Source organism: Macaca fascicularis, chromosome 14 (assembly GCF_037993035.2).
Source record: "Macaca fascicularis isolate 582-1 chromosome 14, T2T-MFA8v1.1".
Classification (NCBI taxonomy): Eukaryota; Metazoa; Chordata; class Mammalia; order Primates; family Cercopithecidae; genus Macaca; species Macaca fascicularis.
Genome location: NC_088388.1, coordinates 107,492,171 through 107,519,739, shown reverse-complemented (window position 1 = coordinate 107,519,739; position 27,569 = coordinate 107,492,171). Strand labels below are relative to the sequence as shown.

The 27,569-nt window shown below is 41.2% G+C and overlaps 1 protein-coding gene across 20 annotated transcripts in view; it reads left to right on the top strand.

Moving 5' to 3' along the window:
• The window catches only part of EXPH5 (exophilin 5), an 85,526-nt gene extending 68,535 nt beyond the window's left edge, over positions 1-16,991 (top strand). For 6 of the 20 annotated variants that reach the window (XM_074015169.1, XM_015435671.4, XM_074015165.1 and 3 more), the window contains 2 exons: positions 7,394-7,532; positions 10,985-16,991. In XM_074015169.1, coding sequence (XP_073871270.1) covers positions 7,466-7,532; positions 10,985-16,386 — 5,469 coding nt within the window. In that variant the 5' untranslated portion in view covers positions 7,394-7,465 and the 3' untranslated portion in view covers positions 16,387-16,991. The remainder of the gene's footprint in view (positions 1-7,393; positions 7,533-10,984) is intronic. The other 14 variants (XM_015435672.4, XM_074015166.1, XM_074015162.1 and 11 more) reach the window with 5 other exon arrangements.
• The last annotated feature ends 10,578 nt before the right edge of the window (positions 16,992-27,569 follow it).

The following is a 27,569-nucleotide window of genomic DNA, read 5'->3' as shown; positions in this document are numbered from 1 at the left end:
GAAGGAAGGAGAGAGAGAAAATAATAAAAGGAAAAAATAATAAAAGTACTATCTCTAAATTTTTTAAGTACTATCTAAAATAAGGCTTCTACATGACATGTAGATTTCTCTTACTTACTCAAGGAAGTTCTAGCCCCTCAACCCCACAGAGAGCCGGAAATTGACCACTGATGCCATAGCAATTCTCCCCAAGATGTGAGGTGATGAGCATCTCATCACTTGGTTGGCAGCCTGGCAGTAGTGGTACAAGCAGATTCCACCATTTCATGGGAAGTTGTACTATATTATTAGATGATCTTCCACTTAAAAAAGAAGCTGCTACTTAAACATTTGCATAAGCTTAAAAGAAGCAAAAGAAACACAGAAATTTCAGAAAACATAGAAATTTTAGAGCTAGAGAAACACTTAGGGATCATCTAGCCCAGGGTTTCTCTCAACCTCAGCACCACTGACATTTTGGACTCCTGTGTATTGCAGGATGTTTAGGAGCATGCCTGGGCCACTTGACTACTCCTTATCCCTGAACAAACTCTGGCTACTGTCCAGTGATACTGCCAGCTCTGTACCCTTAGGAACACACCTCCAATGTGGCACTTCTTACACTGGGCTCTTTGTCCAGATTGGTGTGAGCTCCTCAGGCAGGGCCTGTGTATTAGTTTGAATTTATGCTGCTGATAAAGAGATATCCGAGACTGGGTAATTTAAAGAAAAAGGGGCTTAATGGACTCACAGTCCCATGTGGCTGGGGAGGCCTCACAATCATGGTGGAAGGTAAAAGTCACATGTTACATGGTGGCAGACAAGAGAGAATGAGAGCCAAGCTAAAGGGGAAGCCCCTTATAAAACCATCAGATCTCGTGAGACTTATTCACTACCACGAGAACAGTATGGGGGAAACCGCCCCCGTGATTCAGTCATCTCCCCCTGGGTCCCTCCCACAACACGTGGGAATTATAGGAGCTACAATTCAAGACAAGATTTGGTTGGTGACACAGCCAAACCATATCAGCCTGTGTATCCCCACTGCCTGGCGCAAACTGAGCACTCAGTAACTGAAAGAAGAAATGAATGAGTGGTTTTAAGCTGCAGCTACGTTGGTGGATATGACCTGTGCAGGAAAACAGACATGGAACAAATTCAGGAACACCTTGAAAAATTAATTTGTTGATTTTACCAAGGCATTTGATAGTATCAGTGAGTTTAGGCTTCAGCTCTGACAGCTGTTCCACAGGTTTGGCTGCCCTAAGAAGTTCTCAGGTACTCTAAGGCTACTCTATGACAGAGGTTTGTTTGTCCAGTCAGGTCAGAATGGCAGACAATATCAGTAGAGTGAATTGGAGTTGTGTAAAAGGCCTCATTTTGTTCAGCCTATTTTATGTACCATGTAACTGAGATCCTGAAAGCCAGCATTTTGTAACTGGTCTCTCATCCTGTGGGGTACTTTTCTACCTCATTTGGCTGCCAGCATCAACAGGAGTCCTCCAGGAAATTCTCTATAACCACAAAAGAATAGTAGCAGCAACAGTGAGGATTATTAAGTGCTAGACCTCGTTCTAAATGCATCACAGCTATTAATATTAATTCACCCAATTCTTACAGCAACCCTATGCAATGGGTATTGTTACTGTTGCTGTTATTTTCCTTTTACCAAGAAAGAAACGAAGGTACAATGGGATTAGATAACTTGCCCAAAGTCGTATAAATATTAATGGGCAGAGCCAGGACTGGAACCTATGTAGAGCTCATGTGCTTAACCACTATGCTGTCCTGCCTCCAACATGCTTTTCTGAAGCCTAATATTACAATTCTTCAGTGTCTCAATTTCTGTAATAATATATACTAGTCATCTTATATAATTAGTTTTCTTTATTTTTTGAGATGGAGTCTCACTCTGTCACCTAGGCTGGAGTGCAGTGCCACAATCTTAGCTTGCTGCAACATCTGCCCCCAGGGCTTAAGCGATCCTCCCACCTCAGCCTCCCAAGTAGCTGAGACCATAGACATGTGCCATCAAGCCTGCTAAGTTTTTGTATTTTTGGTAGAGACAGGGTTTCACCATGTTGCCCAGGATGGTCTTGAACTCTGGAGCTCAAGCGATCTGCCCACCTTGGCCTCCCAAAATGCTGAGATTACAGGCGTGAGCCACCACACCCAGCCTTATATAGTTAGTTTTCTACCTTGGTATATCATAAATCAGTTCATAACTATGTGCAAAGTATCATGCCATATACAATGAAAGGCATGGAATGTCTCAGACAAGGTTCCTTTCTTCAGAGAGTTTACCATCTAACTGAAGATATATACATTAGTGAAATAACAGCAAAAAAAAAAAAAAAAATGGAAAGAAGAGGCCTTGGGATCAGATCATATGAGTATGAGTAGCCAGTGCCACCATATAGATTATTAATGTGACTTCAGTAAGGCACTTACATGAGATACAGTTTCCTCATCTGAAAAAATGGGAATGATAATTCCTAGTTAATTCACAAATTTGTTATAAGGATTCAGTGAGAGAGGATAGTTTTAAGTATATTAAAAATAAATGAGTAATTTTGTTCAAATACAAGAAAGTTGGAGGCTGGGCTTGGTGGCTCATGCCTGTAATCCCAGCACTTTAGGATGCCAAGGTGAGAGAGGGTTGCTTGAGCCCAGGAATTTGAGACCAGCCTGGGCAACATAGCAACCCCATTTCTACAAAAAATTAAAAAATTAGTCAGGCGTGGTGGCACACATGTGTAGCCCCAGCTACTCAAGAGGCTGAAGTGGGAGGATTGCTTGAGCGGGGAGTTCGGGGTTACAGTGAGCTGTGATTGCACCACTGCACTCCACCCTGGGAGATGGAGCAAGTCCCTGTCTAAAAAAAAAAAAAAAAAAAAAAAAAAAATTGGAAAGGATTTTGACACAGTTGTGCTACAAAGAGGTGTTTGAACCTCCTCATCTTCTAGGCCAGGGATGGGAAATAGGCTTCACCTTTTATGACAACTCCAAAGCGTGGAGCATTATTTTGAGGGGGCTTCTAAGTCCAAAACTGAGCCCTGAGGAGGATCAGTCAGTGTCTGCTCTGGGCCCTGGAGAGATGTACTTCTCTTCTAGGTCATAAGAAACTTCAGGAGCCTCCCAGCAGCTCTATGGTCTGTGTTTGGCTTCAGAGAATGCGAGAATGCCTGCTACAGGGATGTAATGCCCTAATAAGCCAAGAGCTGCAAAACTTGATCATGAGTAGAATGAGGTATTTCAGCATTGGCTCTGGAATCTGACAGACTGGAAATGAACCTCCTCCCCCAACCAGTGTGACCAAAGGCAAATGACCTGACCTCTTGAAACCTCAGTTTTCTCAAAGTAGGAATAATAAGAATACCAACTCCACAGGGTAGTTAAAACTAAATGAACTGAAGTAACTCACATAAAGTCCTTAACACATTGCCTAGAATAATCAATGTTCAGTTGCTGCTGCTAACAACACATAGCTTAAATAAAAATTAGGAGTCTATAGGGTAGTGATAGTTTTCAATCTTTATGTCTGATACCTACTATTGACTAACAGTTCCTTTTGTTTTTTTTTAATCACTAACGTCACCCTTGCAGAGTTACAGTTGAGTGTAAATGAAACCTCAGTATTTTCTCTTGTTAGCTGTATAATTTACATCTCTGTGTGTTGAAAGCATCCTGAACATGTTGTTTGAGTAGGGTAGGTCTTGAAGTAGAGGGTCTGGGCGAAATAAAACCAGAGGAAATTACACTCAGGGTCTCTAGAAGGTAATAATTCTTCCCAACCTAGAGAGGGTCATCTCTTCACATGACCCCTCAGTTCATGTACTTTTCATTTCACTGTAAATTATCATTACAAAGGCATGTGATCCTGGGGGCCACAAGGAATGTACTGGTCTATATACACAGAGAAAAGATTGTTTGGATGTTAAATGGTCGAGAATGCCTGCTGTTCTCGTAATCAGATATATCTACTTTGCACCAACTACCAAAACTGAAGATTTGAGAAGAATGGATTTATAAGATCTGTAATGAATTGTTATATCACTAACAACAATTAGTGATGTAGGGTAACCTCTGAGTTGGACAGACAAAAGGGAACAATTTGATGTAGGGTAAAAAGAATTAACTTTAACTGATCTGATTTCTCAAATGATTAGTTTGAGGTTTTATTACCTCCAATCAGTATCCCATTATAATTGTGTTTTGCTTTTAACATTTGTTTACTTCCGAATTTTATGTAAGTATGCTAAATCATATTCAGTGACCAATAAGTTATCATGGGAGCACTCCTTTCTTATTAATAAATCTCCTTTGTGAGTGGTCAACCGTGGCTTGCTCATAGAACTGAAAACCATAGGTCAATGAAATTTGGGCAGGTTTCTGTAGGAAATAACTGACCTAGACCTTGAGAAAGAAAACAAGCAGGAGTGAAAACACAAGGTCGTGAGAAATGTAGGGGTTAAGAGAACCGGCACCGTGGAATCGGACAGACCTGTTATGGAGAAATTAAGAAGTTGGAGCTTTGGAAAGGATGGGCGTGTGGTCTTAGGCTTGAAAGATGAGATGAAATGATGAAATGTAGTGGTGAAGGTCAAATAGAAAGGGAAATTTTGAGGTGGGGGAGAGGGATTCAAGAGGCAAGGACTGGGTAGCAGAGTGAGCTGAAAATAAAGACTGTAAAGGGAAGTGGGTGAGTGTAGGATGAGTTAAAGTGCAGTCATGAGTGACAGAGCCAGTTTGACAAAGGAAATGCAAATGGAGTTTTGGCACAAGAAAGTGAAGGCTTGGGAGTGGATAATGTTCGCAAGGTTCTGAAGACAAAAGCTTGAAAGTAGGGCAGTGATTAGATTTTATGAAATTAAGATGAACATTTGTTAGTAAAAATAATAATAATAATAATAATAGCTGGGCGAGGTGGCTTACGCCTGTAATCCCAGCACTTTGCAGGGCTGAGGCAGGAGGATTGCCTGAGGTCAGGAGTTCAAGACCAGTCTGGCCAATATGGTGAAACCCCATCTCTACTAAAAATACCAAAAAATTAGCCAGGTGTAGTGGCGGGCGCCTGCAATCCAGCTACTCGGGAGGCTGAGGCAGGGGAATTGCTTGAACCAGGGAGGTGGAGGTTGCAGTGAGCCGAGGTTGCACCACTGCACTCCAGCCTGGGCGACAGAGCTAGACTCCACCTCGAAAAAAATAAATAAAATAAAAAATAATAATAAAGGAAAACAAATTTAGTTCTATATCATTCTCCTAAATCCTTTCATTGAAAACTAGCAATAGGTTTTCTTTTAAGCCATTTATTATTTATACAGTCATACCCTTGAGTGCCTTCGTTTCAGAACTACCAAATCAGCTCCTTATGGCCGTCTGAGGGATTCTACCATTCTAGATAGGCAGTCCACAACCTTTTTGGCACCAGGGACCCACTTCATGGAAAACAACTTTTCCACGGAAAGGGCTGGTAGATGGTTTGGGAATGAAACTTCCACCTCTGATCATCAGGCATTAGATTCTCATAAGGAGAGCACAACCTACATCCTTCACATGCGCAGTTCATAGTAGGGTTCGCCCTCCTGTGAGAATCTAAGGCCTAATCCCGGGGCTAAGCTGACTGGAAGTGGAGCTCAGGAGGTAATGCTCGCCCCTTACCCCACACTGTGCAGCCTGATTCCTAACAGGCCACAGATCAGTACCAGTCTGCGGCCCAGGGGTCAGGGACCTCTATTCTAGATGACCTCTAATGGAAACACATTTTTCCCCCTAAATCCTCAGGTTCACAATTTATTTTTATTTTTTATTTATTTTATTTTATTTCATATATTTTTTTGAGACAGAGTCTCCCTCTGTCTCTCAGCTTGGAGTACAGTGGTGTCATCTTAGCTCACTACAACCTCCACCTGCCCGGTTCAAGCGATTCTCCTGCCTCAGCCTCCCAGGTAGCTGGGATTACAGGCATCTGCCACCACGTCCAGCTAATTTTTGTATTTTTGTTTTCTTGTGGGGTTTCTTTTTTATTGTTTTTTGAGATGGAGTCTTGCTCTGTTGCCCAGGCTGGTGTGCAGTGGCGTGATTTTAGCTCACTACAACTTCCGCCTTCCAAGTTCAAGTGATTCTCCTGGCCCAGCTTCCGGAGTAGCTGGGATTATAGGCACTGGCCACCACATCCAGCTAATTTTTGTATTTTTAGTAGAGACAGGGGTTTCACCATGTTGGCCAGGCTGGTTTCGAACTCCTGGCCTCAAGTGATCTGCCCACCTTGGCCTCTCAAAGTGCTGGGATTACAGGCATGAGCCACCGCACGCGGCCAAGTTCACAAATCTTAAGGTCCACCAAGAGTTCTAGCTAACAGAGTCTTGAAAAAAACGTACATCGTTAGGAAATCCAAAATCCAAGCCATTGGAGCCATGGAGACAGCACTCCAAACTCGAGAGGGGTCAATTTCTTTCCTCTCTGCAAGAAACCCCCACTAAGATCTATGTAATGCTGTTACCGCACCCCACCACTTACCCAAAGTTAGCCTTTGGTTGGAAGGTTTCCTTAGTATTGTTCCTTCCGTGGTGGCCAGGAAGATGTTACCAGAAAAAGGTCTGGATCCAGAACCCCAAGAGAGGGTTCTTGGATCTCGCACAAGAAGGAATTCAGGGCGAGTCTGTAAAGTGAAAGCAAGTTTATTAAGAAAGTAAAGGAATAAAAGAATGGCTATCTCATAGACAGAGCAGCCCCGAGGGCTGCTGGTTGCCCATTTTTATGATTATTTCTTGATGATATTATGCTAAACAAGGGGTGGCTTATTCATTCCTCCCCTTTTTAGCCCATATAGGGTAACTTCCTGACATTGCCATGCCATTTGAAACTGTCATGGCGCTGGCGGGAGTGTAGCAGTGAGGACAACAGGAGAGGTCCCTCTTGTTGCCATCTTGGTATTTGGTGGGTTTTAGCCGGCTTCTTTAGTGCAACCTGTTTTATCAGCAAGATCTTTATGACCTGTACCTTGTGCCAACCTCCAGTCTCATCCTGTGACTTAGAATGCCTTAACCGGCTGGGAATGCAGCCCAGTAGGTCTCAGCCTTATTTTACCCAGCCCCTATTCGAAATGGAGTTGCCCTGATTCAAACACCTCTGACAGTGCTGTGTCAAGTTTGTAGGAAACTTTGGCAGAGAGAGGCTCAGTACCTTGCCTGAAGTCTCATCATTGAAAGAATTAATGTAGGTATAGAGAAGTTGCAGGTCAGTTACAAATGGCAAAAACAACACATTGTAAATTGAGAAATAAATATTAGAAAAATGGATTTGTAGTCCTTAGACTAATATTTTTAAGCTTGGGACAGTTTTGTGGGAGCGTGTGAGTATTTTGACTGGTGAAGGCTCAGAAATAATATTGTGTTCTCTACTTTAAAATTAGCAGACAAAAATATACAGTTCACCTCTGGAAAATCAACTAGTTGACAGTGCATTTGTCCCAAAGCCAGCAGTCATGAGGGAGGAGAGTGGCATGCCTCCGCCGTGGGATGCTTCACTGCTGGAGAATGAGTTTTTCCAAGGTAAGTTCATGCATTAAATTGCCTTTGCAACTACTGGTACTAAAGGAAGTAAACAATAACTAGTTTGTATTAAACTACTCAAAACATATCAAACGCTGTACTTTAATTTTTATGTCCTCCTGTTTAGCTTATTTGAAGAGGATGCTGACATGTTATTAACACAAGTATTAAGAACTTATGATTAAATATAATCTGAGCAAATATTCTCAAATCAAGGACTGATAAATATATGGAGTAGTAATAATGTTTAATATTTAACCACAGGGGTCAGGAGTTCGAGACCCCATCTCTACTGAAAATAATACAAAAATTAGCTAGGCATGGTGGCATGCACCTGTAATCTCAGCTACTCGGGAGGCTGAGGCAGGAGAATTGCTTGAACCTGGGAGGCAGAAGTTGCAGTGAACTGAGATCGTGCCACTGCATTCCAGCCTGGGTGAGAGAGCAAAACTCCATCTTGGAAAAAAAAAAAATTAACCTCAGGTAAAAAGGAAATATGTCTTTAGGAAATACATCTACAAAGTTTGCTGTTTAATAGACTTTTATTGTTCCAGATTAGGACCGAAATACACTGTGATAAAATCTAATTCATTAGACAATTAACCTTGTATGATGATAAAAACTGAAACAGGTTCCAAAAGCAGTGGCATTCCAAATGCACGTGTACCTTATCACTATCTGATCATAGTTCACTTTTACAAAGGTTATTCTGTATAAGCCTAACCATTTGAAAAGTTAACTCTGAACTCGCCACCAGCTTCACCTTGAGGAACTACATTTAGTTTGCAAAGGCAGTACCATCGCCTGGCCCCTATCGTGTGGTACAGCAGTCAGGAAGACAGTCAGCTGGACAGTCAACATAGGGGCTTTCTTCAGTCAGATGCATCCTGGCAGAGAACAGAGGAAAATCTTTGTTCCAAAAGAATGTTTTTTTGGAAGAGGAGAGCTACTGTTTATGGAATGAAAAAAGTAATAATAATGTGGCCTTTCTGAAAATAATGTAGAGAAGCAGAACAGGAATTGTTCTGATGTCAGGAGTGGTGAGTAAATAGCATTGTTAATCTGGGATTCTAAGTGGCTTTAATTTAAAATCCTGTCATGGGAATGTTAAGAGTGGTTACCTCTAGGTAGAATTCCTGGTGATTTACCTATATTGTTATACTTTTCTGTATTTTCTGTTGTAAATACATTCTGCTCTTGTAGTCAGCCAAGACTTTAAGGGGAAAGAAAAACATAAACAGCTTGAAAGGGAGAATGGACATCAAAGAGATTTTCATTATAATTTGTTTTAAAGATAGATTTTTATTCATTATGCAGTTTTGTTTTGTTTTGTTTTGTTTGCCCCACCTTATACCTCAGCATTGCTTATTTTATTGTGGCTATAGGGAACAAATTATTTCAGGTCCTAGGGAAAAATAAATATTTTTCACTAAAACATTGACAGATTTATTCCCTAAAGAATTCCTTAATTACATAACCTTAACGTTCAAGATCAGTTTTTCTTTTGGTTGTACAAACTTAATAACACCAACTTGCAAATAAAATAGGATAGGGAAAAATCCAGAACAGATTTTTTTAAATCCCTTTGGCATCTGCCCTAACATAATTGGCATGTTGTATGTACATTTCACCTATGTGTTCTCAGACACTTACATTTCCTGTCATTATACAGTTGAAATAAAATTTGTAATTTCTTCATATTTATTGAACATGAATATACTAAACTATAGCTATTATAGAGTAGGTCTTAGAGAGTCTACAAACCTCAAAAGATTATGATTCTATTCAAAGTCTAATGGGTTTTTATTGAGGAAAACATGTCAAGTACAATTAAATTGATACAATTCAAAGAAAAGCCAACTGTGTCACCAAAAGGTAACACAGGCTTGTCTGAGATCACAGAGGCTGTGGTCCTAGAGAGCAAGAGCCCTGGGTCTGGGCTTGGTCTAGGTCTTCAGTTATCATAAGGAGGCCCCTGGGCACTGACTTTGACATCACCCCCAACTTTGCTCCTGAGAGAAAAGTAATCATTATTTGACAACAGCAGCTTCACGTCTTTGTAAAACTATGAGCTCATCTCACAATAAAATCATCTGTATGGTTCATAAAGAGCAAAATATGAAAAGTGAGGGTTTTTTCCCTGGGTTTTTTTTTTTTTTTTTTTTTTGAGACAGAGTCTCGCTCTGTCGCCCAGGCTAGAGTGCAGTGGCACCATCTCGGTTCACTGCAAGCTCTGCCTCCCAGGTTCACACCATTCTCCTGCCTCAGCAGGAGAATTCTCAGCCTCCCAAGTAGCTGGGACTACAGGCGCCTGCCACCACACCCGGCTAATTTTTTGTATTTTTAGTAGAGACGGGGTTTCACCGTGTTAGCCAGGATGGTCTCGATCTCCTGACCTCGTGATCTGCCCGCTTTGGCCTCCCAAAGGGCTGGGATTACAGGCGTCAGCCACTGTGCCCGGCTAAAAAGTGAGCTTTTATGGCACAGAGGTTGCATTGCACAGTGGTCGTATGCATGGACACAGAGGTTGCATTGCACAGTGGTCTTATGCATGGACTCAGGAAACAGACGGTCTGGGTTCAAATCCCAGCGCTGTGTGATCTTAAGAATTTGCTTAATCTCTTCTTGCTTCCGTTTCCTCATTATAGAATAATAATAGTAATAGGACCAACCTTCTAAGGTGGTGTGAGGATTTAATGAGTTAATATATTAAGTGTTTAGGACTCTGCCTGACACGCAGAAAGTGCTGTTTTATAGGAGTGTTAACAGGTATTAATTTTTCCAGAAAAAAAAAAATCTACCATTGGTATATCATTTAATAATATTATCTGGCACTTTTAATTATATATATTGCTCGAATCCCCCATCCACCTAAGTATGTTCATAAATTAGGTGCTAAGCTTTTGGTGGTAATACTGTTTTACAGTACAACCTAGAAATCATATGCTACTTACAGAGGCTCGTTTCTATTATGATCCCAGGAGGTATACACAGCTGGAAATATTGTAGCAACCTAGTGACATGAAAGAAATGAAAAGACAAGGCTTAACAACACTAACAATTGTCTAGTTATTCAATGTCTGCATTATTAGTTCCCTTTTATTACTAGCCCATATCTTAGAAAAACTCAGTACGCTTTAGATACACTAAAAAAAACCATGATTAAAATTCATTGTTACAAGAATATAGTTCTATTTCCTTAGGGCGTTATGGAAAGTTCACTTTGAAAAAAAGTGATTTGAAAAAACAGGAAATAAATTTTCACTATAGTCTTGTAAAAGTCAGACTATCTTAAAAATATAATCAAAATTCATGTTATAACATTTATGATAATATGATAAAAAATAAAATTATAAATGATTATGTTTCTTGAAAAGGAGCCTTCAATAACTCAAATTATTATTACACTGTAAAAACATATACAAAAAAGTTGATTCACATTCTCTTTTCAGTTTTAGATGACCTGGATAGCAAATTGGCTCAGGAACAGTCTGCAAGCTCAGTGAATACCAGAACACCCCTCAACTATGGATCAAGGACACAGTTCAGTCACTTTTATTCCAGTGGTAGCAGACATGGTAATATCACAGAAAGGCACAAAAAACACTATAATGAAACTTCCAATATGTCTATCTATGATATCCTAAGACCAGGAACTCCTAGGGAAGGTTATAAAACCTTTTCTCCTAGGACAAGGACAATTTATGATATGTACAGGACAAGGGAGCCCAGAGTCTTTAAAGAAGATTATGTGCAAAAGAATACTTTTGGAAGTACTTCGCTGTGTTTTGACAGCAGACAACGGTCGGCCTTACCAGCCACAGGGCATTTCACAGCAAGAAGCTTACATTTTCCAGCCACAGCTCAGAACAAGAGTGGGTTTATACCACCAAGGCACCAGCAGAGTCCAAAGAGAACTCCTTTATCATCCATCATATGGAACAGATCGGATTCCTCTAGAGATAGGGAGAACCAGGAAGAGTTCCTGAGGGCACCATCACCAATGGAAATTGATCCTGCTGACAAGTATGTGTATCCCAGGGGTTTTCAGGAGAATAGGAGATATGAATCGTACCATTCACAGAATGTTTACCAACGTGTTAGTTTAAATGTTCCCATGGAGAATGCAATGAGTCCTGACACTTTTGAGAACTCAGAGAATATGCCATTCTACCATCAAAGCAACCCATTTGCCAGGTCTTTCTTCAGCAATACCTTTGGACGAAGCGGAGAACAGAGGAGATTTGGACAAAGTCCTTTTTGGAGCCAACAGAAAGGACATTCTTTCTGGTCTGACTTTCATCAAAGCAGGCAATCATTCAGTTCTTCTGACAGAGACTTTGAAATGATTTCCATGGAAGCAAATAGTGCATCAGCCATTCATGGCCATAGTGTTTCTTCTGAACACTGGGAATCATTTTCTTCTGGTTATGGAACAGATGTTTCCAGAGTCCCAGAAGAGCCACATCCCTGGCAGTTTGATTTTCAGACATCCACACTGGAGAGCATGGCGGTATCACATGGTAATGAGACCAAATTGACTTCTCATTTTGGCACACCAAATGTTTGCTCCATGACTGGTTCAAGCTATCACGTCAAATCCGGTGAGTTGGTAAGCCAACAGGACAGTTCTCCCGTAGAAGTACATATAAACAAAGAAGCTTCCTCATTTGGAATTGCTCAGCCTCTAGCATCCTCATTCAAAACTTCCTTTCCCCAGACTTCTGATGACAGAAGGAATCCTCAGAGTCCCAACTTGCAGAATCCCACAGTCACTTTGCAGAAAATTATTCCTAATAAGCCTGCATCTCATCCAATGAGAAGCCATACAGAAGTCACTGTGACCAACAGCAATTCAATTGACTCTCTGCCTCTTGCCAAAAGCCAGCCCATTATCTTGGTCACAGAAGTGAATAATGAGAAAGACTTAAATGAATCTATTTCAGAAGAAGACAAACAGCTAAGCAAGATGGACCAGACAAACAAGGTAGGTGAAGTACCCCAACCTGTTTCACAGAGAGGGATCTTAAACTCTTTACCTGATTTTCAAAATCCTTTCTCCCAGGACTCAGCCAAGAGCAACAGATTTGGTTTTAGTGCATCTACCACAATAAGTTCAAAAAAGTCACCCAGAGTCTTTTCCAGGAAAGATACCTCCAAAATGTATACACCACACAAAGATAAATCCAATGACATTAAACAAGATAAGAGGTTTACTGAGAACAGAAAACTTGGCTCAACGGCTTCCCTTCCTTTCATTCAGGAACACAGAACACCACCATCTTTCCCCAGGACAGACCAAGGTTGTCACCAGGAATTAACTGTAAGTAATGAAGATATTTCAAGCATTATTACAACCAACCACTGGAGCTCTGCACCAACTGATATTCAAAATGCACAGTCTCCAGAAAAGCCTGTTATTTTAGATACTGAGGGAGAACAGTGTGCCACAATTCATTCTACCAACTGCGGCAAGTTGACTGCTGGCCACAAGACCTTGTGTGATTCTTTAGATCTGTCATCAGCTGCACTACCAGATTCCTCACCATCAAATAATTCTTCCCTTGATGCTCCTGTGGTTCCATCTACTACAGTGTTCTCCAGGAGAAGTCCTTCAGACAAAGATCCATCGCTAGGAGAAAGAGAAGAAAAAGACAATGCTGGGAAGAACCAAAAGAATCAGTTTATTTTAAGCCACTCAGAAAACCAAGAGAGAAATGATAGTCATGTGCCTACACATGATGAAGTGGTTGATGTCAAATGCCATTCACACTCTCCTTTTAGGAATGAAAGAGGAAAAGGAAAAATAAGGCATCATATATCCTGTATTGAAAAGTTAAGCAAAACAGAAAGTATATCAGTACCCACCAGTGATCACAGGAGCCTCATTGAAGCAAATCAAAGCAATTCCAAAGTTTCTGAGCTTGACACAATTTATTGTACCTTGCCAAGAAAATCAAACAGTTTTCTCGTACATGGCAGGCAGTCAGGAAGTAAAATAATGGCTGCTTCACTGAGGAATGGGCCACCTCCCTTCCAAATCAAAAATAATGTGGAAGATGCAATGGGGAACCATACATTAAACAAATTTAGTCCCAGTTCTCCTGAGTCAGCGAATGAATGTTCCAAAGTCATTTCAGACGCAGCCCTGGAAGCACCTGAAGCCACAGAGAGAATGACAAATGTAAAAAGCAGTGGCTCTACTTCTATTAGAAAAGGACCCCTTCCATTCCTCATTAACAGGGCTACGTCGTCTCCCTCAGGGGAGCCACATGCCTCAACTGGAAGAGAAGAAAGAAAAAAGCCATTGACCTCAGGCACGGATGCTTCTGAGCTAATGCCAAGGGCTTGGGAGAGAATCATTAGCCCTGTGGAAAGTGACTCATCTGTTAGAGATTGTTCTTTAACCAAACAACACCACCGAAAGGAAAACTCCCAAGAATGCACTGAGAAAGAGGGTAAAATGGCTGCCTCCAGGAGAAGTGTACTTGCCCTTTCAAATGAAGACCCTTTACCTTTTTGTTCAGACTTGTCAGGTAAAGAACGTGGGAAAACATTACATAAAGTTAAGACAACTAGTACATTTTCTGTTTCTGGTGATGACGACAATGTAAAATGTCTGGAAGTGGTCTCAATATATTATACTCTACCGAGGAAACCCAGCAAAAAATTCTGTAACCTCCTTCAACAGTATGCACAAAATACTAATTCACTTACAGAATCACCTCAAGTGGAGACTGAAACATTTCCTAATGCTTTAGAAAAAGACGAACAGAATTATTTTACACGAGAGCAGTCAGGAACACCGTCATGTGAAAATCTAAAGATGTCAGTCAACTCTGATCAGACGCTCACCTCTGAAAATATGACTGCCTTCCGATTATCAAATAGGGGGCCCCTAGTGCCTACATTACAGGAAATGGCTTCTGTTGAGGCAGCTGTTTCTCTTCCTGAAGAGGAATCTAAAGCTAGAGAGATTTTTTCAGATAATTTAGCTAAAGCACCTCTAGGTGATTCAGAAAACAAGAAAGAAAAAGGTAAAAAACTGCAAAGTGAAACCCTGCATACTTTATTGATGCCTCAGAGAAAAAATGTTTCCGAAGAAAAATCTGAAAATTGTCAACAATCCATTAATTCAAGTAACAGTGGTCCCTCTAGTCTTCCAGCTCTTTCAGAAGTTAATATTGGAAATTCCCAAGCCAGAAGAAATTCTTGGGAGTGTACAGGGAGTGGTAGAGCCATTCCTTTTACTGGAAGTGGGAAGTGTCCTCAGAAAGATCACACATCCACAACTGTAGGTGATGGCTCCAGTGGATCACAGCCTAGGGAAGGCAGAGGGGACATCGGAACCAACTGCCAAAAAATGACTAATAAAACACTTTCTCACTCAGAGAGTCAAGTCTTTGCTCTTACTCCAGCATTGCATAAACTACAGCTTGGTGAGGAGACTCAGTCAGATGAACTAAATTTAGAGAGTCTGCAGTCTGAACCCAGAGAATTACCTCAAAGAAGTCAGGAGGCAAATATGACAGAGAGCAGGAAGGCTGAAGATGAAATGCAGAAATCAGCTTGGGATCAACCTTCACTTCCTGAAGGAAACAATAAAAATAAAACCAACTCTGATGACCTAGTAAAGGGGGAAAATAGATCTTCAGTTAAACACAGATTGGCAGTCATGTCTAAAGCAAACAGAAAATTCCCAGCTAAAGATGTAAGCCCCAGAAGACATGTAGCTACTATCTTCCCCCAAAGTGGAAGCAGATCTGGCTTTGACCATTTATCTCTTGGCACAGTGGAGTGCAACCCACTGTTCCCTGAGCCTACTCCAAAATCTGCAGAGTCCATAGGCGAAAGCAGGTTGAGTGAGGATGGAAAGCATGTGAAGAAATCTGAGAACCCTATCCCCATTACTGTACTACCCAACAGAGAACCCTCTACACATATCAGCAACCAGAAGTCTAACAGCATTTCACAACGACATCAGAACGAGTTTAAAAATGTCTCAGAATCACCATCAAAGCATGAGATTTCTAAAGATGTCACAGTAGCTGAGAATTTAGAAAGAGAATCAGGAGCCCCATCCCCCATCACATTCACCAGCCTCAGGGAAGCAGAATTCTCTGACGATCAGAGGAGGCTGAGCCCTCCTTTTCCACTGGAGCCTGCACAGAAATCTAGAGTAAGCATCCCACTGGCCAGTTTGCGGCGGCAACAAAGGAGTGCTTCATCTCTGGAGTGGGAACCTGAGCCACACCTCTATCGTTCAAAGAGTTTAAAAAGCATTAATGTGCATGGCGATCTACTACGAAAAAGTCATCCTCCAAAAGTCAGAGAGCGCCATTTTTCTGAAAGCACGTCTATTGACAATGCCCTGAGTCGACTGACACTTGGAAATGAATTCTCTGTCAACAATGGGTACAGTCGAAGATTCAGATCTTTTTCTGAACTCCCCTCCTACGATGGAAATGAAAGTTGGGCTTATCGCAGCGGTACAAAAACAGGTCCCAGGTCTGCAACATCTATATACAGACCTATCGACTATGGGATCTTTGGGAAAGAACAACAATTAGCTTTCTTAGAGAATGTAAAGAGGTCACTTACACAAGGAAGATTATGGAAACCAAGTTTTCTTAAGAACCCTGGCTTCCTAAAAGATGATTTGAGGAACCCTCCCAACCCCTCAGAGTCGTCAAGCTCAAATTCTCCCAGTAGTCAGATGCCAGAAGATGGCTTATCTCCAAGTGAACCGCTTAATATCTATGAGGATGACCCAGTGGACTCAGATTGTGACACAGACACAACCACAGATGATGAATACTACCTGGATGAAAATGACAAAGAGTCAGAACTGTGAGGCTTTTTCATTAAAATGCTTTACCTTTTTCACCAAAAGCTTATAATGGAACTGAGGTGTATGTGTGCATGTACATGGGAGGATAAAAGATCTAGTCTGGGCAGTGTCTGCTCTGAAATGTCCCACATCTCCTTTTTTTCCTCCACACCCTATATAGATACTTCCTGAATGTTAGAACAATGAATTCTTGTTTTGGGATAGTCTCTGCTATTTTCTCTCTCTGTAAATGTTCTTAGCCTGCCTTTCTACCACTCCCACTTAATCCCTAATTCACTGTCTGATTTGGGCTTTCTGCTTTACTTCCCTCCTAACATTTTTCATCTTTAATTGTGATTTACAACCCTAATATCCCAGGCACACATACAAAACTTACTAATTACCCCGCAGAACTGTGAAACTCTGTATGGCTTCTTCCAGTCCACACCCTATACTCATGACATTAAATAAAAGGTAGGGATGATAACAGTGGGGTAAATATTATCATCCTGTTTGACTCATGAACATTTATGAAGTTTAAGGTGATGATCTTCTCTTTCAAACAAAGATAAAGGAATTTTTTTTTTAACCTGAGAAACTGCAAAAAGGAAAAAAAAAAAAAGATAAAAGAATTTTCCAAATACATCCTGTTATATCCGTAGTGGAGCCTGGGAGGCACATGGTCAAAGCATATGTTGAGGTTATAGATGAAGATCTGAATCCCTACCCTAGTAAGCCAATAGAAGGTTAGCACTTCTAGAAATTCCTCTGAAACTGTGGGGCACTGGCTGGATTATTAAGGGCTTTTAGTCAAGCCAAGGACTTAGGCCAGGCAACCTGGCCATACAGAGAGTTGCCTGGTCACAGAATTTCTGCATATGAAGAGAACATAGCTGAGGAGCAGAGAGAGGAAACAGGCATCCCTTCATGGGACCGACTTGTCTTTACTGCAGCTCTCTCAGCAACTGGCTTTTTCCATTTCCTCAGAACTATCCATTTTCACATTTTCTTTTGTTGCTGTTCTTGTTTTGTTTTGTTTTGTTTTTGTTTTTGTTTTTTGGAGATGGAGACTTGCTCTGTTACCCAGGCTGGAGTGCAGTGGCATGATCTCGGCTCACTGCAACCTCCGCCTCCTGGGTTCAAGCGATTCTCCTGCCTCAGCCTCCTGGGTAGCTGGAATCACAGGCACACCCAGGCGCATGCCACCACGCCCAGCTAATATTTTTGTGTTTTAGTAGAGATGGGGTTTCACCGTGTTGCCCAGGCTGGTCTCGAACTCCTGAGCTCAGGCAATCTGCCTGCCTCAGCCTCCCAAAGTGCTAGGATTAGAGATGTGAACCACCATGCCCAGGTTTGGTTTTTTTGTTTGTTTGTTTATTTTTTGAGATGGAATCTTGTTCTTGTTGCTCAGGCTAGAGTGCAATGGTATGATCTCAGCTCACTGCAACCTCCTCCTCCCAAGTTCAAGCAATTATCCTGCTTCAGCCTCCTGAGTAGCTGGGACTACAGGCACCTGCCACCACACCTGGCTAATTTTTTTTTTTTTTGGTATTTTTAGTAGAGATGGAGTTTCACCGTGTTGACCAGGCTGGTCTCAAATCCTGACCTCGGGTGATCTGCCCACCTCGGCCTCCCAGAGTGCTGGGATTATGGCCATGAGCCACCGTGCCTGGCCCACATTTTCTTTAATTGCAAGGTAGACCACTTCTTTTCAGGTGGGACATTTTAGTCCCAAATATCAAGTGGGAACCTTGGCCAAGTCCCTCAAATGCCATCAAGTCAGATCTGATACCCTGGAATTCAGTCTTCACTGCAGGATCATTTACCAAACCCTTGGGAAATTCTAAGGCAGGGCTCCTAAGGGCCTGTCACTATGATTCTCTCAATAATTTATCTAGAGTAAACCACTTATGATACCCACTGATATTTTGACTTTCCTAACTCTTTAGTTGCCACGCAGAACCTTGGGGAATTTTTCTTCTAATTCAGGATAAAAACCAATAGATGGCAGTGAAGATAATCTGCTTTAACTACAGAGAGCATGCATTCCTGGATCTCAATACTATGATAGTCAACATGAATGGATTTTATCTTGTTTGGTTTATATTTGCTTCGTGACCTAATCTCATTTTCCATTTTTTATACCTAGTCCGTTTCTTCGTTATAAACTAAGAATAATGATAGGTGTTGGTGAAGTGTATAGAGATCTGGAACTGATAGAGATTTAAGAAAGAACTATATTATTATTATCCTTCTAACCATTCCCTTACCTAGACACAAAATGCCTGGGTTAGTTTACATGGTTCCCATGCAACTCAAAGCTAATGAGCATGAGGTAACTGACATGAAAGCTATTCCCTAAATCTGTCAACTATTTTAAACTTCAAGGTCTGACCAATCCTGAGCTCAAAAAGCTCAAAAATCAAATATTGTGAACTTTTCAATGCAAATTTGTATGGCAAAGAATAAATAACACTTTATTTCTTGTTTAATATATGTTTGTAAATTCTGCCTTTCCTCTTTTTCTATTTATCTGATTATTATTATTATTATTTTCTTTGAAATGGAGTCTCATTCTGTCACACAGGCTGGGGTGCAATGGTACGATCTCGGCTCACTGCAACCTCCACCTCCTGGGTTCAAGTGATTCTCCTGCCTCAGCCTCCCGAGTAGCTGGGATTACAGGCGCCCACCATCGCGCCTGGCTAATTTTTGCATTTTTAGTAGAGACAGGGTTTCGCCATGTTGGCCGGGCTGGTTTCGAACTCCTGACCTCAGGTGATCTGCCCGACTCAGCCTCCCAAGCTGCTGGGATTACAGGCATGAGCCACCTTGCCCAGCCTATTTATCTGATTATGTAAATAAAATGTTTATAAACCATGACCTACATTTTCTATGCAATTTTAAGATACTCAGAGTTAGTATTTTAATATTGAGTTTCTTGATTTTTTTAATGATCAGCTTTCAAATTATATTTCAGTATACACTCTGAGTCTACGTGTATGCTACAAAAGGTGAAATGAAGTTAGCTTATTTTTCAGTGAGTTTAGGCTATATTAAGAGTTAGGTTAGTTAGGTAAGGGTGAAACTGCTTTGGGGCCCAGACTGCACTGGAATCTACTATTTAAATTTAAAGGTAATTGATGGCCAGTGTTCAGTTGCACTATTTGTAACGTTTGCATGTTGGTCTGGCTCAAGTATCAGAAAAACACAAAATTCATGAAAATAGCACCTTTTATAATTTTATGCTTTTATAAAGCACTTCGTTAAAGAAGTATAGCAAATTTCTATGTATTTTAACATATAAGTCGCTGCATTTTAATGTTCATTTTTGGTATAGCTATGGTAACTTATAATAGTCATTTTTATATTCATAACTTGTTTTCTGAAAGATATAATCATTGTTAAAAGATACATTCATGTAAATGGAGTAAATCATGGGGGAATCAATCCTAATAAGTACCTTATAAATTATAAACTTATTTATATACTAGATTTCTATAACCATAAATTTTATACTGTAAAGTCCATTTAAAATAGGGTTTAATTAGGTTATTTTAATTTTTAGAGACTCCCCTCTAAATAATTTACTCTTACATTGTAAATAGATTGATGCCAACAAAATTCCTAGAGACTCCCCTCTAAATAATTTACTCTTACATTGTAAATACATTGATGCCAACAAAATTCCAATTGCTACTAACAAAGGTTTGGTTGGTGATAAGCTAATAAAAGCTACTTTGTATAGGAGGTAAATATGTGTACTGGAGGGGGTAAAAATCCACTTAGGTTATGGCAAAGATGGGAATCAAACTGGAAAACTCATAGCTCCATAAAATTAATATTCTTTGTTAAGTGCCAGAGGGTTTAAGAGAACTTCTTGCTAAGAGTTTATTGATAATAATAATGCTTCAGAATATCCCATTTAAATGTACAGTGTAAATATGTAAAATATTTTACTTCCCAGGCAAGTTTGTGAATGTATTGCCACTTAGTGGCTCTTTGTGACTGGTGATTCTGTATATCTGAAACAAATAAGCTGCAAGCACTTTTGTTAAAACTTTGTCAAATAATCCTATTATGTACTTGTTCTCAGACCTGTTCTCTGGGTATGAAATGTGTTACAAGACAAGGTGCAAATTTGAAACAATGCCTGTATTGAAATAAATGATTTAAACAGATGCACTATTTGATTTGGTTTTTATTCACATCCTCAAATGAGTATTAATTTTTTTTTTTTCCCCGAGATGGAGTCTCGCTCTGTCACCCAGGCTGGATGTGGTGCATGCCACCATGCCCGGCTAATTTTTGTATTTTAGTAGAGGCGGGGTTTCACCATGTTGGCCAGGCTAGGCTGGTCTCAAACTCCTGAGCTCAGGTGATTTACCCACCTCGGTCTCCCAAAGTGCTGGGATTACAGGTGTGAGCCATAACACCCGGCCCCTCTTCCTTTATAAATGTGAGAATCTCCAGAAAGAAGCCTCAGACTTTCTTCATTCCTCTCCTATTATGCAACAAGGCAAAATCAGTGCAGTGGCCTGATTTTGGCTCACTGCAACCTCCGCCTCCGAGTTCGAGCAATTCTCCTGCCTAAACTTCCTGAGTAGCTGAGATTACAGACATGCACCACCATTCCCAGCTAATTTTTGGATTTTTAGTAGAGATGGAGTTTCACCATGTTGGTCAGGCTGGTCTTGAACTCCTGACCTTGTGATCCACCCACCTTGGCCTCCCAAAGTGCTGGGATTACAGGCATGAGCCACCACACCTGGCCCAAATGATTATTTTTAAGTGTGAAAGTTTCAGGAAAAATATAAAAGGTGGGGGGCTTGAGGGAGGCATGTTTTCAAACCAGTCTTTCTTATGGCTATTGAATGAGATCTGCCATATAGGTAGTTCTTAAAAAACAGTGGCTTGCTTCTTTCTTATTTGTACCCAAAAAGTAACAACCAACAGCAGGAAATCAATGTGCCTTGTTGCATAATAGGAGAGGAATGAAGAAAGTCTGAGGTTGCTTTCTGGAGATTCTCACATTTATAAAGGAAGAGGGGCCGGGTGTTATGGCTCACACCTGTAATCCCAGCACTTTGGGAGACCGAGGTGGGTAAATCACCTGAGCTCAGGAGTTTGAGACCAGCCTAGCCTGGCCAACATGGTGAAACCCCGCCTCTACTAAAATACAAAAATTAGCCGGGCATGGTGGCATGCACCTGTAGTCCCAGCTACTCAGAGGCCGACGCAGGAGAATCACTTGAACCTGTATGGCGGAGGTTGCAGTAAGCCAAGATCGCGTGGCTGCACTCCAGCCTAGGCAACAGAACAAGACTCTGTCTCGGGAAGAGGGAGCTACGTGGAGTTGGGTCATCCACTGTCCAGTAGCACTGATGAAAGATAAGCAGGTCTCTCTAGTTGATATAAGTCATGCAATGTGAATTCCTCCCGAGCAAATTAATAAATTTGTACTAATCTTTTACCTTTTCTGGAAAAGCAACCCAAAACCCTTTTTCTATCAGGGACAGGAGAGTGTCATCATCTTGAATATGGACAGCATTTTATTCAAAAAATTTTTGCTGTCTTTTATTAAAATTTAAAATACACTGGATCAGCTAGGACTTTTAGTGATAGACAATAGAATCCTCTCTAGCTGGTTCAAATAGAAAAACATCTATTGGAGGCTGGGCGCAGTGGCTCATGCCTGTAATCCCAGCACTTTCAGAGGCCAACGCAGGCAGATCACTCGAGGTTAGGAGTTCAAGACCAGGGACTGGCCAACACGGCAAAACCCCATCTCTACTAAAAATACAAAAATTAACCAGGTGTGGTAGTGGGTACCTGTAGTCCCAGCTACTGGGGAAGTTGAGGTACGAGAATGGCTTGAAACCAGGAGGCAGAGGCTGCAGTGAGCAGAGATCACGCCACTGCACTCCAGCCTGGATGACAGAGTGAGACTCCATCTCAAAAAAAAAAAAAAAAAAGCAAGAAAGAAAAGGAAAAGTTCTATTAAATTGTAAATTTTGCTCACAAACTCATTAATAGAGATAAGGAGATAGATTTTGAGCGGAAATTCCAGGACCAATTCTAAAATCCATGCCACAGAATTGGACCTGCCAAGGGAGCTGCTGTCTCTGTTATGACCAGGAAGACGCCGAATCAGGACATCGAGTGGGCCAATGTCCTGAATCACCACCTTCATTTGGTCCAGAAATTGCTCCTATAGAAATAAAAACACCAGTATGTATAGACTTGCATGTAGGATTTTTATTGCTACAAGGTTTGTTGTGGCAAAACCTGGAAACAAAGTTAATACCTGATTGAGAAATGACTGACGTAGAACACTTACATATGTAATATTGTAAAACCATTGAAAATTCCTCTCTGACTTTAGAAACTGTCTAATTTTCAATGTCACTAAGTTGACTTAGAAGAATTTCCATGAGGTACTGTTGAGGGAGAAAAGTAAAATTCCATGTTTGTAAAGCATTTACCAAGAAACCTGCATATGCATGTGTACACATGGAGGGACACACTGGTTATTAACATTGGTTGTTTTGTAGACAGGTGTTGGGGGAGAGGACGTTCAAGAACAGGAGAAAAGAGAGAGAAGTTTCTTTCCTCCAAAGAAGAAACTGTAAATATACACACATATATGAATATATATAGAGTATATAAATAAATGAGAATAGTTATTATTCATGTACTTAAGTGCAATGATTTATCGGGGGTATACAGATTGAAAACTAAGCATAAGTTTTTAAAGGATTTCTGTACAGGAGAGTATTTAATAAATTACTTTTCTTTCTTAAAAAAAGTGATCATCAGCTAGGCACAGAGGCTCATGCCCGTAATCCCAGCATTTTGGAAGCCCAAGGCAGGTGGATCACTTGAGGTCAGGAGTTCGAGACCAGCCTAGCCAACATGGTGAAAACCCATCTCTACTAAAAATAAAAAATTACGTGGCATCATGGCACACGCTTATAGTCCCAGCTACTCGGGAGAGGCTGAGGCAGGAGAATTGCTTGAACTCAGAAGGCGTTAAACCCAGGAGGCGGAGGTTGCAGTGAGCTGAGATTGTGCCACTGCACTCTAACCTGGGTTACAGGGTGAGACTCTGTCTCAAAAAAAAAAAAAAAAAAAAAAAAATCGATGATCATACTCGATTCTACAAAACATTGTGTTTTAATAATATAAATGCTAGCACTAAGTTTCCCTCTAGGCCCATGTTCTTCTCCCCAATCATCCTTTCTAGATTATGTCATCTTTCCGGTCTGGGAATTACAATTCCATTCTAGAAATGTTTTGGAGAGATGTGGTAGTACTAATATGATTGCCCAGTAGATCCTTTTTCTTTGCTCTGGAAACTGACATCCCCTCCCTTCAGGCCATATGTTGACTGTGGAAGACTCAATGTTCTTATTCAACCCTAAGAATCTGGGCACAATTGACTGTTTCAAGGTGGAATGTTTTGAAGGAAATTGGTTCTGGATGGAAGTTAATATTTAAACCAATTGTCTCACCATCTAAAATGTACCCTATAGACTGTAATACATGGAAGGGCAGGGACTGAGTTTATATCCCTAGCACCTTGCATAATGCATGACATAAAGTCATGATATAAAGTGTGTGTTGAATAAATATTGTTGATATTGTTAAAGTTTTGTGCATTTTATGGGATCTAATCTTGTCTAACCCTATGTAAGTTTTTTTATTCATTAGTGACATTGAAAATTAGACAATTTCCACAAAAATTAGCCAGGCTTGGTGGCTTGCACCTGTAGGCCCAGCTACTCAGGAGGCTGAGGCAGGAGAATCGCTTGAACCTGGGAGACAGAAGTTCAATGAGCCAAGATCGCACCATTGTACTCCAGCCTGCGTGACAGAGCGACAGTCTGTCAAAATACAATAAATGAATAAATAAAAATTAAAGGAAGAAAATCACACAATTTCTAAAGTGAAAGAGGAATTTATTATAAAGATGCAAGGATGTCTCAGAAACCAGAAACAGAGACGCTACTCATGAACTGTACCAGACTCTAGTGCACCACACATAATCCAGAAAGCTTTCTGTATTTCTCTTCTGTTTTCAGAATACGAGGGAAAAAAGTAGCAAAGGTTATAATGCTTCTGTTGGAGAGCAGTCAGTATATTAAAAATCTCCTAACCTTGATTTTAAACTCTCAGGGAAAGGGGATTAGTTCAGCATGAGTCAGTTTCCAAACGAGGAGCCAATGAACTGTAGCCATAGTTAAAGTTATGCTGTTACAAAGCCTCACTGTTAACCAGGTAGACTGTGGAGTAAAGAAAGAGGAGTTACCAGAAAAGGTGGAAATGTTATAAACTGAGTCGACAATAATTAGCTGTGAATTTTATGTGACATTAATGTAAAGATTCCAGGGGCCAGTGCAATTCACAGAAGTGTATTGAATCTAGACCTTCCAGAGTTACACACTGACTGTAATTCTATGTGTTTGAGATTAGAGTTCAATATGGAGATGAATGTGAAAGGGAATGAAAAACTTCTCGGAGTGTATCATTTACTTCAAAGTTTTATACATGATGTTCCTCCTATCCAGAATGCTCTCCTCCTTCTCTTTATGTGGCTGATTCCTATTTGACCTTCAAGGTTTGGCATAGATGTCATCTCTTTCAGAAGCCTCTCTTGGTTCTCCCAAGACTAGGCTAGCTGGCCTTCATATGTAGTGTATAAGTACACTGTACTATATTGGAAAAGGCTGTCTGCCGTGGCACTTGAACTTTTCTGATCATTCTTGCTTGGTATGCCAGGCTTTCTGCATGGACCTTGAACTTCTCTGGTCATTCTTGCTGGTCTGCCACTCTAATGTCCAGCTCTTTATCAGGCCATTTCTCTGGGCAGTGTTTGTAGCAAGCAACTTTGAGGGATGAGATGACATCTCCCCACCCACAAAGAGCAGGCTTAATTCCGTGTAGCCTAAAAGAGGCAAATTCCTTTAGCTCAGTGCTCCTGTCCTGTAATGCAGCCCACTTTAGGCATCCATCAGAGTCTGTGTGCATTGTCCCCACAAGGCTTGGGAGGCTTAGGAACAAAACGCAAACCGACATAAAGCTCTGGCTACTGCTTTTGCAGTGAATAATAAAGTTCTTTGATACAGGAGTGTTGTATCTTTTGACAGCATCCATGAAACAGTAACAGGCCAACTTGTTAGTTTTTAAGTGGGATAAAATCCTAGACCATGCAGTTCTTGAGGCCCATATTTTAGCACCTATAGGCTATTTACATTGCCTCTTTGCCTTTCTTCTCCACTAAACTACAGGCACTTTGAAGTCAAAATACAATATCTAAAATACGGTAGGCATTTAATAAATATGTGTTGAATGAATGAAATTTGATTAATGATAAAGAGTCTGGTCAAGGCACTGGTTGCTCTGAAGAGATATACTCTTTGGAGACAGGTTAAGATGAGAAAGCAAACAGGTTGGTGCAGGCTTAGTATTGCTAAACACGAGTGTGTTCAGGTACAATTATATGGCTTCCCTGACGTGTTCTCAAAAAAAAAAACAAAAAAAAAAAACAAAAAAAACACTAGGTGTTAACGCAAGTGTTATGTAATTTATTAGGCCATGTTTTACTATCATCCAGTACCAGCAAACCTCAGATTATTTCTCTGGAAACTGTTTTAAGTCAGATTTTGAAAGAGTGTGAGCAAAATGTGTTCCATACAATTTTTTTAAGTGATAGCTGGAACAGAGCAAAGCTATTTAAAGCAAGCAGACACCCCCACAAAATAAAATTTATCAATGAAAGTAATACCGAGTGTTGTTACACTTTAGCCCTAAAATTTATCAGCAACTGACTACCAGTTCCTGAAAATCTTTCCAAAGTACAAAGAACACCATCCACAACCACTGCTTAGCATTACTAAAATAGGTCAAGAGAACTGTGAAAATGTGGGAAAGATTTTGCCCTGGTAAAACTTGGTCATACCAAGAATGCTGAGTAGCACAATTAAAGCTGTGAGGTGGACAAAGGCTTGCCTAGTGCCTGGCTCTGATGTTTTGGGGATTAAGGACCCCCAAGAGGGTGCAGAAACCCTGTGTCCATTCTGGGGTGTGAGTTCCTTCTGGCTCATTCATCCAGAGGAAAATCTTTATTGTCTTTAAATAGATTCAGACCATAAGCGGGCAAAAAGGAGGAAAAATCGTTAACAAATTGGATCAAATGATCAAAAAAGAGAGGCAGACAGTGGCCTTGACAATCTCTTCCTGGATCCAGCGTTCATCTTCTGAGGAGTGGTGGAGGTGGCTGAGACCACCACCCCTTCTCCCACGTGGATTACAGAGGAACAGGAGGTTTCTGGCTTTGAGGTAAAGCTCACACACAGGCTCAAGGCAAGGCCTGGTCTTCTGCCACCCCAATGGCCAGCTCCTCACTCTGGGCTTGGCCCAAACTCCGTGGATGTTATGTAAACACCTGCTGGAAGAAGGGGAGTGCGGGAGGAAGCGGGGAAAGGGAGGAGTGGTGGGGATCACAGTTCTGTGAGGAAGGCTGCTGAGCAGAAAAGCAACAAAACAGGCCACAAGAGAACGGTGCTGCTGTGAACAGACGGCTGTGAGGGAGGGCGGAGCGGGGGGATCTGACCTTGGCTCTCATCTTGTAAACTCATTCCTTGGGAAAAGGCATTTCCCTAAACTACATCGATCTCGGGGCGGGACCCTTTCATCGTCCCACAACAATCACCACCGGGTCCTTTAAAAACACCAGAGCGGCGGACCCGGTGGCTCAGACCTGTAATCCCGGTACTTTGGGCGGCCGAGGCGGGCGGATTGCTTGAAACCAGGAGTTCAAGACCACCTGGGCAACATAGTGAGACCCCCGTCTCTACCCATAATAGTAATAGTAATAATAATAATAATAATAATAATAAATTAAATTAGCCAGCGTGGTGTCGTGTGCCTATAGTTGGTCCCAGCTACCCGGGAGGCTGAGGCGGGAGAATCTCTTGAGCCCAGAAGTTCCAGGCTGCAGTGAGCTGTGATCGCGCCACTGCACTCCAGCCTAGGCGACAGAGCCAGCCCGCTTGTCTGTACAAAAACAAAGAAAGAAAAGAGAAGGAAAAGAAGGAAGAAAAATAAGGAGAAAGACCACCGGAGGTCGAGGCCAGGCGTGCCCGAGGCCTTGGCAATCAACAGCGCACACTCGCAGCTCGGTCTCTGTGCGGGCCTCTCCACCC